We start from the raw sequence: 16,835 nt of genomic DNA on the forward strand, positions 1-16,835 counted from the left end.
GATGAAGAACGCAATTGACAGGAGATAAATATTATAATAATTACCTCTTTTTAAATGCAGACACCAAGTAAGCCCAGAGTGGAGAAGGAAGAGCAGAGATTGGGAGAATATAGTTTCCGGTCCAAGAATGAATGAACAGTGCAAACTCTCTGTACAAACAAAACCCAGTCCATTCTTTCCAGCACCAAGAGGATCTGTGCAGTAACCACGAACCTTGACTGGGAATGGTCCTCCATTTCTGTATCAGTGTTTTCCACTTGTATTCTGGATGCTATTACTTTCAAGATGAGACAGTCCTGTTCCTTTATTTATTATATGTATATTTTTTTTTCCTTTATATTTGCACACTAGTGGTAAGTATTGTGTTAGTGTATTCATTTCCAATGCCCACAGCAAATCTTGGTTTAACTATTGATACCCCTTTTGTTGGCATATATCGGTAACCTGCCAACAAAACATGGGACTGTCATAACTTCAAGTATTTTGGTTTTTCCTCCATTCAAAGCAGAGGTTTAGTGGGTAAAGGAACCACTTGCTATAGTGCTAAGCTATAAAGACCAGAATGACCCAAATTTGCCTTTGCTCAGTTGGCTGATATAGCCTGGGGCAGCAGTTGGGGCACCCCTATTGGTCTTCGTGCTGACAAGTTAGGAACAGCTAAATAAAAATAAGCTAGCCTTCCTGCTCCTGCTTGTTGATATGTAACATGCTTAAAAAATGGATATGACATGGGTGATGCCCTCCAACATTAACTCATTTACCAGCACTCACTGTCCAGGCTGGCTGAAAAGGTGTGCCCATTTGATAATGTTGTCAGAGGATGGGTGACGCCCCTTTGGAGCTGTGGCGTGTATGGCATGGCAGCAGTGTCTTCAGCAGCGATGGTGAGAAGATAAATTATTTGGTTGTACTGTTTATACAAAGGAAGTGACCTTCCAGCCATTGGAAGTCCCATTGTGTTTTGTTCACCACCAAGAGGGGAAACTTATGGTCTGCTCCCAGGTTTCTGTCATTACATTACATGTTATGGCACCGAAATGCGCCATTTGGCCCAACTGGTCTATGCTAATGTTTATGCTCCACAGGAGCCTCCTTCCATCTTACCCTATTAATATATTCTTCCATTCTTTTCTCCTTCATGTACTTATCAAGCTTCCCCATTGTGCTATCTAACTGGCTGATGATAACATCTTTCCTTTCACAATCATTTATTTTTGATTTCCTCCATCTCCTTTGTGTATGGTGGAACTTGCTGCTACAGTAACCATCTTGAGGGTCAAGCTACTATCCTATCTTGTTATGGGGAATTATGGAGGTAGAAATGAAAGAGCAAAACAGCCACATAACTTCCACTTCTAACTCCATTTCCAAAAAATGGAACACTTAAATCCTGTGGTCTCTTGGACAAGGCACTGAGAGACTGCTGGCATCCTTGGAACAATATCCCGGAGAGAGGATGAGACATTGGGATATTCCAGTGAAAGTTGATGTCTCGAGTAAGGAAGAAATGAAAAAACAACATTTCCAAACAGTTTATCAATCGATGCCTGCAAAACAATAATGTGATGTCACTTTTGATATAAACATTGTGCTGGTGAAGGGGGTTCACTAGTTAATTCCAGTGAGAGAACATTTGGGTTTGTTGCTGTTTTGCGAAAAATGTGTTTTTAAAGAGTTGTTCAGACTGAATTAACAGCCAAGTATTACTTTCGCTGCTAGTTCTGCTAATGTATTTCAAAGTGTCTTGACTATTACCTTCCTTAAAAATGTTGGACTTTTTTTTCCCTTTTTCATATCTTAACTTTTCAGGAGAAAAGTTTGAATTGAATTGCTCGAAGTTCTATTAGTTGAACATTGATTGTGAGTGCCCACCCACGCCCTGTGTATGAAAACTGCTGAGAGTATGTTTCCCCTTTTATTGTGAACTGTGACTGATCATTTGCAGGAGCTCAAATGCTGTAGCATTACTCTTTAATCCCATGCACACTTACAGAAGCGATACCCTGCACCCAAACTCTTGTAATGAACTTGTTCCAACTTTGTACACGCCCGACTTTATACTTTTTAATATTTGTTTAAAATCATAAAAATGGAGATTTTCAGCTTCTGTTGTTTTGATTAATTCTTGTTTAATTCCTTACGTTTAGCTAACACTTGTTCTGTTTACTCCCTCCCCCTTCCTCCACCCCCAAGCCCATTGCCTCCTGTGCAATCTTTCCTGCTTCAAAGGACATGAAAGTATTCAACCCCCAGGCATTTGCCAGCCCAAGATATTTAAACGTGATTATAATTTGGGCTCCTTCCTAATATGATTTGCTTGTGTTTACTGTGGATGTATGCTTCCATAGGCAGCTACCCTTTAGTCTAAACTTGACTTAATGCTTTAAAATGTTTGTGTTAGTGTTGCTGATTTGAACCTGCAATAATATGCTCTGCACACATTGTATGCTCCAGATCTCCCTGCACCAATACCGAATTGCGTGGCTTAGGCCGAAAACTACAAATTCATATTTCTTAAGAAATAAAATAACAATAATAATAAAGAATAGTTTAGCAGTAAAACTATCTGCTAGCTGTTAACCCGATACCTTTTCCATATCCTCCTTTTCTGCCTCTTACACATACTTCTCTCAACCCAACTGCCATTCCTGTTCAGTGCACTTGAGGTCCCACATGGTCTCTCCGCCCTGTCACCCTCCCTTTTCACACCAACACACCTGGTATGATAGCCTTGTCCATTGACTACAAGCCTTGGGCTGCAGACTAGAGAATACTTGATATACTATTGGCCTGGCTATCGATCACTAATTTGGCTTAACCACCTCAGGCAGTACTGCCTTTCCCGATCTGCCAAATCTTTCCGTTAACCCAGAGCTGTAATGGAAAGCAAGGAAAACCCCAAATTCCTCCACTAATTATTTCTTTAAACCACCTACTCGCACACCTTCCATCATTACCTGAGGTGAGCTGCAAGGCTCTCATGGACCTGTTTATTTCCACAGTATTCTTCTGTTTTCTCTGCAAACTCACTCCTTTGTTCACCCTTCCTAGCTCCCAATTGTTTTAATTGATCTACCTATTGGCAAATGCTAGATAAGCTGAAATTTCCAGCGTGATTATAGTTCTGTTATTCCAAATACTTGTTCATCAATTCCTACAGCTCTTACTCCCCCTGGCTGAACGTTCATCCTGAGCTGAGCTTTAAACCCTGCATTCTCCAAGACCACCTCTCTGCTCTATCACTGCTGAAACCCATATCCACTTATCAATCCACCTATAGGATTGATTTTTATGGATGTTTTTCTCTTGGCCTTCCCCACCCTCAACTCAAGAAACCATTTAATTCAGGCTTCTGGACTGTGCGCATTTCCCCCACACACAGTCCTATATGTCTTCCTCATAGAGCCCCAGTGCCTGCCTCCCTCCCTCACTGCCAATCTGTTTCATATAGCTTCATGGCCTTGCTCTCTCCCAGCCCACATATACCATTCTGCTAACTGGATCACAGTTTATAGTCTGCTGCATTACCTTCTCCCTCAGGGACTAAACTGTTTTGCCTCAGTAGTACTTTCTCTATCTTCTGAGGTAGCTAAAATCCATCTCTTTGCCCATGTTCTGAATCTGCCTTCTGCATTCCCACCCACTTTCCCAAATTTATTTATACCCTGCTTGGTATCAATTTTATAAAGTGCTCCTAGGAGTGTATTAAAACTGCAAGTTGTTGAAGCGGTGGCATCCCAGCATGATGTTGCTGGAGTTGGGGGAGGCAATGGCATAGTGGCATTGTCGCTGTCCAAAGACCCAGGCTCTGGGGTCCCAGGTTCAAATTCCTCCATTGCAGATGGTAGAATTTGAATTCAATAAAAATCTGGAATTAAAAGTCTAATGACGACCATGTAAAAACCCACTAATGTCCTTTAGGGAAGGAAATCTGCTGTCCTTACCTGGTCTGGCCTACATGTGGTGCTTCCATAGCAATGTGGTTGACTCTTAAATGCCCTTTGAGTGGCAAGCAAGCCACTCAGTTGTATCAAACCGCTACAAAGTCTCAAATAAAGGAATGAAACCAGATGGACCACCCGGCATTGACCTAGGCACTGGAAACAACAACAGCAAATTCAGTCCTGTCGACCCTGCAAAGTCCCCCTTACTAACATCTGGTGGCTGGTGCCAAAATTGGGAGAGCTGTTTCACAGACTAGTCGAGCAACAGCCTGTAATAGTCATCCTCACGGACTGGTATCATACAGATAATGTCACCATCCCTGGTATGTCCTGTCCCACCAACAGAGGAGGTGGCACAGTGGTATACAGACAGGAGGGAGTTGCCCTGGGAATTCTCAACATCCGCTCCGGACCCCATGAAGTCTCATGGCATCAGGTCAAACATGGGCAAGGAAACCTCCTGCTGATTACCACGTACTGCCCTCCCCCAGCTGATGAATCAGTGAGGGTGGCAAGGGCACAGAATGTACTCTGGGTCCATCAGGAAAAGTGACTTGGTAGCACCGAGCTGGCCGAATCCTAAATGACATAGCTGCTAGGCTGGGTCTGTGGCAGGTGGTGAGGGAACCAACAAGAGGGAAAAACATACTTGACCTCATCCTCACTAACCTGCCTGCTGCAGATGCATCTGTCCATGACAGTATTGGTAGGAGTGACCACCGCACAGTCATTGTGGAGACGTAGACCTGCCTTCACATTGAGGATACCCTCCATGCCACTTGTGTGGCACTACCACCATGCTAAATGGAATAGATTTCGAACAGATCTAGCAACTCCAGACTGGGCATCCTTGAGATGCAGTGGACCATCAGCAGCAGAATTGTACTTGAACACAATCTGTTACCTCATGGCCCAGCATATCCCACTCTACCATTACCATCAAGCCATGGGATCAACCCTGGTTCAACGAAGAGTGCAGGAGGGCATGCCAGGAATAGCAGCAGGCATACCTAAAAATGAGGTGTCAACCTGGTGAAGCTATAACACAGGACTACTTGCATGCCAAACAGCATAAGCAGCAAGTGATAGACAGAGCTAAGCGATCCTGCAACCAATGGAACAGATCTAAGCTCTGCAGTCCTGTCACATTCAGTCGTGAATGGTGGTGGACAATTAAGCAACTCGCTGGAGGAGGAGGCTTCACAAATATCCCCATCCTCTATAACGGGGGAGCCCAGCACATCAGTGCAAAAGATAAGGCTGAAGCATTTGCAAGAATCTTCAGCCAGAAGTGCTGAGTGAATGATCCATCTTGGCCTCAGCCGGAGGTCCCCAGCATCACAGATGCCAGTCTTCAGCCAATTCAATTCACTCCATGTGATATTAAGAAACGGCTGAAGTTACTGGATTGTGCAAAGGCTATGGGCCCTGACAATATTCCAACAATAGTACTGAAGACATGTGCTTCAGAACTTGCCGTGCCCCTAGCCAAACTGTTCCTGTATTGTTATGACACTGGCATCTACCCGGCTATGTGGAAAATTGCCCAGGCATGCCCTGTACACAAAAAGCAGGACACATCTGACCCAGCCAATTACCGCCCCATCAGTTTATTCTCGATCATCTGTAAAGTAACAGAAGGGGGTCAACAACAGTGCTATCAAGCGGCACTTGCTTAGCAATAACCTGCTCATTGATGCCCAGTTGGGGTTCTGCCAGGGCCACTCAGCTCCTGACCTCATTACAGCCTTGGTTCAAATGTGGGCAAAGAGCTGAACTCCTGAGTTGTGTTAAGAGTGACTGCCCTTGACATCAAGGCCGCATTTGACCGAGTGTGGCATCAAGGAGCCCTAGAAAACTGGAGTCAATGGGAATTGATGGGGGGAAAACTCGCCACTGGCTGGAGTCATACCTAGCACAAAGGAAGATGGTTGTAGTTGTTGGAGGTCAGTCGTCTCAGCTCCAGGACATCACTGCAGAAGTTCCTCAGGGTAATGTCCTCAGCCCAACCATCTTCAGCTGCTTCACCAATGACCTTCCTTCCATCATAAGGTCAGAAGCGGGGATGGTCGCTGATGATTGCACAATATTCAGCACCATTCGTGACTCCTCAGATACTGAAGCAGTCCATGTCTAAATGTGGCAAGACCTGGACAATATCCAGGCTTGGGCTGATTAGTGGGAGGTAACCTTCATGGCAATGAACATCTCCAACAAGAGAGAATCTAACCATTGCCCCTTGAAGTTCAATGGCATTATGATCGATTAATTCCCCACTATAAACATCCTGGCAGTTACCACTGGCCAGAAACTGAAATGGACTAGTCATATAAATACTGTAGCTTACAAGAGCAGGTCACACCTCCTTTCCACCATCTACAAGGCACATGTCAGGTGTGTGAAGGAATACTCCCCACTTGCTTGGATGACTGCAGCTCTAATAGCACTCAAGAAGCTTGATAACGTCCAGGACAAAGCAGCCAGCATGATTTGCACCACATCCACAAATATTCACTCCCTCTGCAGTAGCAGCAATATGTACCATCTACCAGATGCACTGCAGGAATTCACCAAGGTTCCTTTGACAGCACCTTCCAAACCCACGACCACTATCATCTAGAAGGACAAGGGCAGCAGATAGATGGGAACACAGCCACCTGGAAGTTCCCATCCAATTGACTCACCTTTTGTTCACTATTGCTGGGTCAAAATCCTGGAACTCCCTAATGGCACTGTGGGTGTACCTAGACTACATAGACTCCAGCAGTTCAAGAAGGCAGCTCACCACCACCTTCTCAGGTGCAACTCAGGATGACCAATAAATGCTGGCCTAGCCAGTGAAGCTGACACCCTGTGAATTAAGAAAAAAAAATTCCTGGCTGGTATTGCTCTCTTGCTCCTATCCCACTCTTTGTGTAGTATCTCCTCTTGTGACAGTATGAGCAAGATCCCCCAGTGACTGAGTTGCTAAGTGTAACTTTACCAGTGTAGTCATGAGTCTGATAACACAATGAGGTTAAAGGTTTGATCCCGGTCTGTGATGAGTTAGTTGATATAACAATGCAGCAAGAGACATCAATGTCCACTGGCTAAAGAAGAAATTGAGGAGAGTTCCCACTATCCACTGGTATGTACAACAATGTGCATTTATTATAACATATTTGACATAGAAAAGCACTTCAACATGCTTCTGGAATGTGAGGAAACAAATGAGCTAAATGAGGAGAATATGAAGGAAGCTTGATTAAAGATACGGGTTTTAAGGATGAGATGGAGATAGAGATGGATGGATGAAGGGAAGAAGTTCTTGAGAGTATTGCAGTAATCATGTCTGGAGGTGACAAAGGCAGGTACGAAGGTTTCAGCAGCAGATGGACTTAGGGAAGAGTGGAGATGGGCAGTGTTACAATGGTCAAAATAGGCATGTTTTGTAATGAAGAGAGTATCTGCTGGATACTATGCTTGGCATCAAACAGACTGCTAAGGAGGTAAACAGTCTGGTTTAACTTGAGGCAATGGGGTGGTGAGTTCAGAGTAATGGAGTCCATGGTAAGATCAAAGAGTTTTTGGGGTTGAAGTTGATGGCTTTGTTTTAATGCTTCACTGGAGGAAGCTAAGGCTCATCCAAGACTAAATGACCAAGGAGAAGCATTGAAGGAGGATATTGTGAAAGAAGAAGTCAGAGTCTGGGAACTCTGCAATGAATTCCTGACTCCCCAAAACCTGTCCACCATCTAAAAGGCACAGGTCTTTCCACACTCTCCACTTGCTTGGATGAGTGCAGCTCCAACAACACACAAGAAGCTTGACACCATCCAGGACAAAGTAGCCCTAATGATGGCACCCCATCCACCACCTTTGACATTCACTCCCTCCGCCACTGACACACAGTGGCAGCAGTGTATACCATCTACAAAATGCACTACGGCAACTCACCAAGGCTCCTTCAACAGTACCTTCCAAACCCACGACCTGTACCACCTAGAAGGAGAAGGGCAGCAGATGCATGGGAACACTGCCAGCTGCAAGTTCCCCTCCAAGTCACACATCATCCTGACTTGGAACTATGTTGCCGTTACTTCTGTCACTGGATCAAAGTCCTGGAACTCTCTCCCTAACAGCACTGTTTGTGTACATACACCACATGGACTATAGCAGTTCAAGAAGGCTGCTCACCTTCTCAAGGTCAATTAGGGATGAGCAACAAATGCTGTTCTAGCCAATGACACCCGCATCCAATGGATGAATGGAAAAAAAGATCATGTCCGAGGCTGCTGAGAGGATGAGAAAGGTGAGTGCACCAGTCACAGAGAATGCCAATGGTGACTTTCATAAAGGAACATTTTTTGGTGCAACGGGAGGGATGGCAGCCTAAATGGAGGGATTAAACCTCAGTTGTGGAATGGTTGGGCACAAAGAACATGTTGAAAGACCTTGGGAAGGAAAGAGATTTGGAAATGAGGCAAGAGTTCATCAAGAACAAGAGTGGGTTTTCCGAGTACTTGGGCTGTGGTTATGGTCAAGTACAGAGAGTGGCATGTGAGTGAACAGACTGCTGAATGTTTACTGCTAGGACTCTGAAGTGATGTGACCACCACGATGAGATAATAGGGTAGCCAATGTTGTGGAACTCTACTACAGCCAGAGTGGGTCCCCCCCAAAAGAGAAAGCTCATTATCAAAATCTGTGTGATCACTAAGTTACAAAAGAGCCCGGATGGATTTTCTAAATGCTTTTTGATTGTCAGTTTGAGAACAATGACGACCCACTAATATGACAAAGGATGATCTGGTGTTTGTGTTGAAACTCTTTCGAGTTATCAACAGTCATAGATTGCAACTCTTTCAAGTACAATCACAGTTCTTGGTTTCCGGGAGTGGGACATGAACCCACAACCCTCTGATTCAAAGGCGAGGGTGCTATGAACTGAGCCACAGCTGACACCTCATGTTGGTGTTGAAGGAGCACCTCGTCCCAGTGCCTGGAATCTTTTTAAGTTGTCTGAACTGGCAAGACAGAACTTCCATTTAATGCCTCATCTAAAATCTAGTGGGGTTATTTTGGCCAAAGGGTAAGAACAGGCATTAAATGGATGTTGTGCTTATAAGAAACACCTGTTTGAAAGTCTGGATTTTGGTCTCAATTGCTAATTACCATAATTTAAACTTGCCTTGAGGATTTAGCACTCAAATGCTGATTAGAAGTAATTTTTTTGTGAGCAATATTTGCGGGCTGCATGAAACACAGATTTGACACACAACAGCAGGTTTCAGGAAGGGGCGCACAGGTTCTCAGGTATGGTACAGGAAGTTCGACTGGAGGGGTTCCAGAGTAGGAGAAATGTCCTGTACCTGCAGAGGGGAAGGAGCCCACCTCACCACCCTCCGTGTGTGTCTCCCCTGCAGTAGTTGGTGCTGCTTTGCATGGCTTCATGTCCTCACATTTCTCATCTGGACAAAAGGGGACCCCTATCAAGCACCCCCTCCTAGTGAATCCTATAAGGCATCCAATGAGGTAGGGTAAAAAGCACTTTTCCTCTCTTTAAGTGAATTCTCCAGAGAATTTCTGGAATAAATATTGATGAGTGTTAGTGATGTCTTAACAAAGTGTTCCGATAAAGCCCCAGTCTGTTTCAGAAATGCTCCTCAAGCCTTCAGCAGTAAGTGAACATTAAAAGGTGAAATCCTCTGCAATGACATGCTTACCCACAAACAGCTGGTTGCTTTTAGGAGAGGATGTTCGAACTAGTGCTATTTGCCAGTCTCATGTAGCCTCTTTATTAAGCGCTAATGGTCAATTTAAGGATTAATCTGCCCTTTTTACAAGCTTATGGAGTGGTTGTTCCTAGCACAGACTTTAACTCCTTTACCAAGGTGGTCTTGTGCTTAATATGAGCTTAACCGCATGTCAACTCAAAATCCCACCTTTTCTCCTTCAAAGTACCTGAGCATCAAAAATCACCCCAGCATCACCAAGCAAGCAGTACTCCCTCAGTATTGATCTTGTCAATCTAGATGATGTCACAAGTTCTAAAATGAGTTTGAAACATACAACCTTCTGGCTGACATGAGAATGCTATCACTAAGCCAAGTTAACATGTTTGAATTGTCCAGTTCAACCAAAACATACAAACATAGGAAATAGGAGCAGAAGTAGGCCATTTGGCCCCTCGAGCCTGCTCTGCCATTCAATAAGTTCATGGATGATCTGATTGTGCTTCGAGCTCTACATTCCCATCTACCCCCAATAACCTTTGATTCCTTTGCCTAACAAGAATCTATCTACCTCTGCCTTAAAAATATGCAGACCCCGCTTCCATTGCCTTCTGAGGCAGAGTTACAAAGCTGCACAACCCTCAGAAAAAAATTCTCCTCATCTTTGCCCTACAGGAGGCGACCTCTAATCTTAAAATGTTGAAAAACAGAAGTATAGAGCACATAATTTAACTGCAGTACATTAGGGGAAAATTGCAGGGCCACGGGGAAAGAACAGGGGAGTGCAACTAATTGGAAAACTTTAAAGAGCTGACAAATTGATTAAGTGGCCTCCTGTGCTCTATCATTCTGTGATTGGAGCAGGTACAGACAATATCACGATGCTAGAGAGATAGGGGGTTTATGTGCGGTGAGATGCCATCATTTTCGTCCATCTAAGGAGAATAGCAGAAACTGCACTTAGGGAAAGAGGGAGGAAAGGAGGGGAAGAAGGGGCACTTGCAGCGGCACTAGGAGTGGATTGCCTGTCCTGGTCCTAATGAGTAAATGAAGTATCTATTGAATAATTTCAAAAGAAGAAACAATTTCCAATCTTTTGGGGAATATGTGCTTTATATGTACTCTACAACAACAAATCCATCTGGATACAATATTTCACAAGCGGAAATACTAAGTGAGAATTTGGTCTTCCTGATAAAATAGTTCAGTCAGCAGAGGGCAACATTGCCTCACCAAATAACACTAAATTAGCTGCACTGATTCCAATCCTTTCCTGAACTTATACACGCTGCACTGCCTGTCACTCTTCTCCAATTCTTCACCCAAATGACTAATCTGCATTTCTACGTCTAGACAGTATTGACGGGCTATTGAACTGTGGTAAAATGTCGCCAGGGAGTCTGATTTTACTTTGAGCCCATTTCCACCTAGTTATAATTTCCAGCAGGGGTCACCGGATGGTAATCCAATTGAAGCCGGCCCCTTTCTGCTTTGACAGTGATTGGGGAGTGCACTGTCTTTGTTACCAAAGGCATTTGTATATTTATGAGACCCATTTTAGCTGGCTCAATCGGAATCTGTACTGGTTTCAGAAGAAAAAAGGAGCTTGTATTTATGGCAATATTATTACGACCCCCAGATATCACAGCCAATTTATTACTTTTGAGTGTAATGACTAGTTATGTATGTAGATGTAGGCAATATGCATTGCACGATTCCACCAACAACTAAGAAAAAGCTAAGAATTTTATTATATCCACCTGAAGCAGCAGATATATAAGCAGCAATATTGCTTAAGTACCACACTGATGTTTCAGTTCATGACTATGTGAATCAGGCCTGCAATTGTATTTGGGAGGCATTTGCTTTGAGTTCCATGTATTTAGTGTAAATGTGCTACAAACTTAGCGGTAATATAGGAGTGCGGGAGTTAACAAGCTTTAATAAACGGTGAAGCTTGATTGCTTCCACCTTGCTGCAGTTGCCCCAGGACATCGCTGCTGGGCCTGCTCCGTTTAGCTTCCTAGTCCAGCTATGTTAGCTGTGTTATCAATGACCTTCCATTATAAGGTCAGAAATGGAGATGTTCAGTGATGATTACAGAGTGTTCAGTACCATTCTTGATGACTCATACTGAGGCCATTTGTGCCTGCATGCAGCGAGTCTTGGACAACATTCAGGCATGGGCTGATATAGTGGCAAGTAACATTTGTGCCACACAAGTGCCAGGCAATGACTGTCTCCAATAAGAGAGAATCTAACCATCTCCCCATTACATTCAATGGCATTACCATCGCTGAATCCCCCACCCCGCCCCTCACCCCCACATAGGACCATAGAATGGTTACAGCACAGGAGGAGGTGATTTGGCCTGTCATGTTCCTGCCAGTTTTCTGGAAGAGCAGCTCGGCTAGTCCTCTTTTGTGTCTCCCCCCCACACCCTTTCCACATAGCCCTGAAGATTTTTTCTCTTCATCTGGTTCACTAATGTTCTTTAGGGAAGGAAATCTACCGTCCTCAGCTGGTCTGGCCTACATTTGACTCCAGATCCACGACAATGTGGAAAGAGCCTAGCAAGCCATTCAATTGTATCCAACTGCTAAAAAGTCAATAAAAAGGAATGAAACTGAATGGACCACCAGGCATCGACATAGACAACGATAATGGTAAACTCAGCCCTGTCGACCCTGAAAAATCCTTACTAACATCTGGGGCTGTGCCAAAATTGGGAGAGCTGTCTCACTTGCCAGCCAAGTAACAGCCTGGCATAGTCATACTCAGAGAATCATACCTTACAGACAATGTCCCAGACACCACCGTCACCATCCCTGGGTATGTCCTGTCCCATCAGCAGGACAGACCCAGCAGAGGTGGCGGCACAGTAGTATACAGTGGGAAGGAAGTTGCCCTGGGAATCCTCAACGTCGACTCTGGATCCCAAGAAGCCTCATGACTTCAGGTCAAACATGGTCAAGGAAATCTCTGCTGATTACCACATACAACCCCCCCTCAGCTGATGAATCAGTACTCCTCCATGCTGAACACCACTTGGAGGAAGCACTGAGGGTGGCAAGGATGCAGAATGTACTCTGGGTGGGGGACTTCAATGTCCATCACCAAGATTGTCTTGGTAATTCCACCACAGATTGTGCTGGCTGAGTCTAAAGGGCATCCAGTTTGAAAGGGAGAAGAGTGGGTCAAAGACTAGTATCTTAAACTTAAATAAGGGCAACTGTGTGGGGATGAAAGCTGAGCTAACTGAAGTGAGCTGGGAAACTAGGCTATAGGTAGATCAATAGAGAAGCAGTGGCAAAAATTTAAGGGGATATTTCAGAGTATTCAGAATAAGGACATTCCTACTATAAAGAAAAATTCTAAGGGGATGATCCACCATCCATGATTAACTAAAGATGTTAAGGAAAGCAAAAGCATCAAACTTAAGGAAAAAGCATACAGTTCTGCATAGATGAATGGCAGGACAGATGATTAAAGAACAGTAGAGAATGACTAAAAGGTTAATCAGGAGAATGAAATTAGAGTCTGAGAGGAAGCTAGCTAGAAATGTAAAAATGGATAGCAAGGGTTTCTACAGGTATTTAAAAAGGAAAAGAGTAAGTAAAGTGAGTGTTGATCCTCTAGAGAGTGACAGTGGGAAGTTAATAGTAGATAATCAGGAAATGGTGGAGGAAATGAACAAATATTTTGCTTCTGTGTTCACTATAGAGGATACAAAAAACATTCCAGTAATAGCTGCAATCAAGAGGTGAACGGGAGAAAGGAACTTGGTGAAATTGAAATCACTAGGGAAACGGTACTGAGCAAATGAATGGATCTGCGGGCAGGCAAATCCCTGGGTCCTGATGGACTACATCCTAGGGTCTTAAAAGAGGTGGCTAATGAGGTAGTCGATGTGTGGTGTTAATTTTCCAAAATTCGCTAGAGTCTGGAAAGGTTCCATCAGATTGGAAAATAGCAAATATAACCACTCTATTCAAGAAGGGATGGAGGCAGAAAAAGAAACTATTGGCCAGTTAGTTTGACGTCTGTCGTGGGGAAGTTATTAGAATCGATCATTAAGGAGGTTATAGCTGGGCACTTAGAGCTCAAAGCAATAGGGAAGAGTCAGCATGGTTTTGTGAAAGGAAAATCATGTTCAATAAATTGGTTAGAGTTTTTTGAAGGAGTAACATGCGCAGTGAACAAAGGGGAGCCTATTGTACTTGGATTTCCAGAAAGCATTTGATAAGGTGCCACATCAAAGATTATTATTGAAAACAAAAGTGCATGATGTAGGGGGTAACATATTAGCATGGATAGAAGATTGGCTGGCTGGCTGGCAAAAAGCAGAGTATGCATAACTGGGTCTTTTTCTGATTGGCAGGATGTGACAAATGGAGTCTTACAGGTGTCTGTGCTGGGGCCTCAACTTTATATGATTTACATCAATGACTTAGATAAGGGGAGTGAAGACCTGGTAGCTAAATTTGCAGATGGCACAAAGATAGGTAGGAAAGTATGTTGTGAAGAGGACATGAGGTTGCAGATGGATATAGATAAGTTGAGTGAGTGGGCAAAGATCTGGCAAATGGAGTTTAATGTGGAAAAATGTGAAGTTGTTCACTTTGGCAGGAAGAACAAAAAAGCAGAGTATTACTTAAATAGAGAAAGGCTGCATAATTCTGAGGTGCAGAGGGATCTAGGTGTTTTAGTACATGAGTCACAAAAAGTTAGTATGCAGGTACATCAAGTAATTAAGAAGGCTAATGGAATGCTATCCTTTATTACGAGAGAAATTGAACATAAAAGTAAGGATGTTATGCTTCAGTTATACTGGACATTGGTGAGACTGCATCTTGAATACTGTGTGCAGTTTTGGTCTCCTTATTTAAGGAAGGATGTAAATGCATTGGAGGCGGTTCAAAGGAGGTTTACTAGATTGATACCTGGGTTGTTTTATGAGGAAAGGTTGGACGGACTGGGCTTGTTTCCACTAGAGTTTAGAAGAGTGAGGGGTGATTTGATTGAAGTATACAAGATCCTGAATGGCCTTGACAAGATGGACTTCGAAAGGATGTTTCCTCTTGTGGATGAGTCCAGAACTAGGGGGGCACTGTTTTAAAATTAGGGGCTGCCATATTAGGATAGAGATGAGGAGAAATTTTTTCTGAGGGTTGTGCGACTTTGGAATTCTCTGCCTCAGAAGGCGGTGGAGGTGGGGGTCACTGAATATTTTTAAGGCAGAGGTAGATGGATTCTTGTTAGGCAAAGGAATCAAAGGTTATCGGGGTTAGATGGGAATATGGAAATCGAAACACAAGATCTTATTGAATGGCGGAGCAGGCTCATGGGGCCGAATGGTCTACTCCTGTTCCCATTTCTTATGTTCTTGTAGCTGCTGGACTGGATCCATGGCAGGTAGTGAGGTAACCAATAAAAGGGAAAAACATACTTGACCTCAACCTCACTAACATGCCTGTCGCAGATGCATCTGTCCATAACAGTATCAGTAGGAGTGATCACTACACAGTTCCTTGTGGAGATGAATCCCATCTTCACATTGAGGATACCCCCCAATTGTGTTGTTTGGCATTACCACCATGCTAAATGGGATAGATTTCGAACAGATCTAGCAACTCGACTGGGCAACGACAATCTGTAACCTCATGGCCGGGCATATCCCCTGCTTTACCATTACCATCAAGCCAAGGGATAAACCCAGGTTCAATGAAGAGTGCAGGAGGGCATGCCAGGAGCAGTGCCAGGCATACCTAAAAATGAGGTGTCAACCTGATGAAGCTATAACACAGCATGCCAAACAGCATAAACAGCAAGTGATAAACAGAGCTAAGCAATCCCACAACCAGTGGATCAGATCTAAGCTCTGCAGTCCTGCCACATCCAGTTGTGAATGGTGGTGGACAATTAAGCAACTCACTGGAGGAGGAGGCTTCACAAATATTCCCATCCTTAATGACGGGGGAGCCCAGCACATCAGTGCAAAAGCTAAGGCTGAAATATTTGCAACAATCTTCAGCCAGAAATGTCGAGTGGATGATCCATCTTGGCCTCCTCCGGAGGTCCCCAACATCATAGATGCCATTCTTCAGCCAATTTGGTTTACTCCATGTGATATCATGAAATGGCTGAAGGCACTGGATACTGCAAAGGCTGTGGGCCCTGACAGTATTCCGACAATAGTACTGAAGTGCTCCAGAAATTGCTGTGTCCCTAGCCAAACTGTACCCATACAACTACAACACTGGCATCTACCCGGCATAATAGAAAATTACCCGGGTATGTCCTGTACACACAAGCAGGACAAATCCAACCCAGCCAATTACTGCCCCATCAGTCTACTCTCCATCATCAGTAAAGTGATGAAAGGTGGTCATCAACAGTGCTATCAAGTAGCACTTACTTAACAATAAGTTAAACTCGGATTGTTCTCACTAGAGCGACAGAGATTGAGGGGTGACTTGAAAGAAGTTTACAAAATTATGAGTGGCATGGACAGAGTAGATAGTCAGAAGCTTTTTCCCAGGGTGGAAGAGTCAATTACTAGGGGACATAGATTTAAGGTGAGAGGAGAAAACTATAAAGGTGATGTGCGGGGCAAGTTTTTTATGCAGAGGGTAGTGAGTGTCTGGAATTCGCTGCCAGAGGAGGTGGTGGAAGCATGTACGATAGTGGTATTTAAGAGGCAGCTTGACAAATACATGAATAGGATGGGAATAGAGGGATACAGACCCCGGAAGTGCAAAATGTTTTAGTTGATGGGCAATATGATCGGCGCAGGCTTGGAGGGCCAAAGGGCCTGTTCCTGTGCTGTATTTTTCTTTGTTCTTTGTTCTTAATAACCTGCTCACTGATGCCCAGTTTGGGTTCTTCCAGGGTCACTCAGCTCCTGTCCGAATTACAGCCTTGGTTCAAGCGTGGGCAAAAGAGCTGAACTCCCGAGGTGAGGTGAGAGTGACTGCCCTTGACATCAAGGCAGCATTTGACTGAATGTGGCATCAAGGAGCCCGAGCAGAATCAGGGGAAAAAGCTGGAGTCATACCTAGCACAAAGGAAGATGGTTGTGGTTGTTGGAGGTCAATCATCTCAGTTCCACATCATCATTGCAGGAGTTCGACAGGTTAGTGTCCTCAGCCCAACCATCTTCAGCTGTTTTATCAAT

The 16,835-nt window shown here is 44.0% G+C and overlaps 1 protein-coding gene across 6 annotated transcripts in view; it reads left to right on the forward strand.

Annotated features, from left to right (window-relative positions):
- The window catches only part of hip1 (huntingtin interacting protein 1), a 299,671-nt gene extending 297,564 nt beyond the window's left edge, over positions 1 to 2,107 (forward strand). For all 6 annotated transcript variants that reach the window (XM_078548458.1, XM_078548462.1, XM_078548459.1 and 3 more), the window contains one exon: positions 61 to 2,107. In XM_078548458.1, the coding sequence (XP_078404584.1) occupies positions 61 to 71 (11 nt within the window). In that variant the 3' untranslated portion in view covers positions 72 to 2,107. The remainder of the gene's footprint in view (positions 1 to 60) is intronic.
- Positions 2,108 to 16,835: the final 14,728 nt, after the last annotated feature.

The sequence above is a fragment of the Cetorhinus maximus genome, chromosome 9 (assembly GCF_964194155.1).
Source record: "Cetorhinus maximus chromosome 9, sCetMax3.hap1.1, whole genome shotgun sequence".
Classification (NCBI taxonomy): domain Eukaryota; kingdom Metazoa; phylum Chordata; class Chondrichthyes; order Lamniformes; family Cetorhinidae; genus Cetorhinus; species Cetorhinus maximus.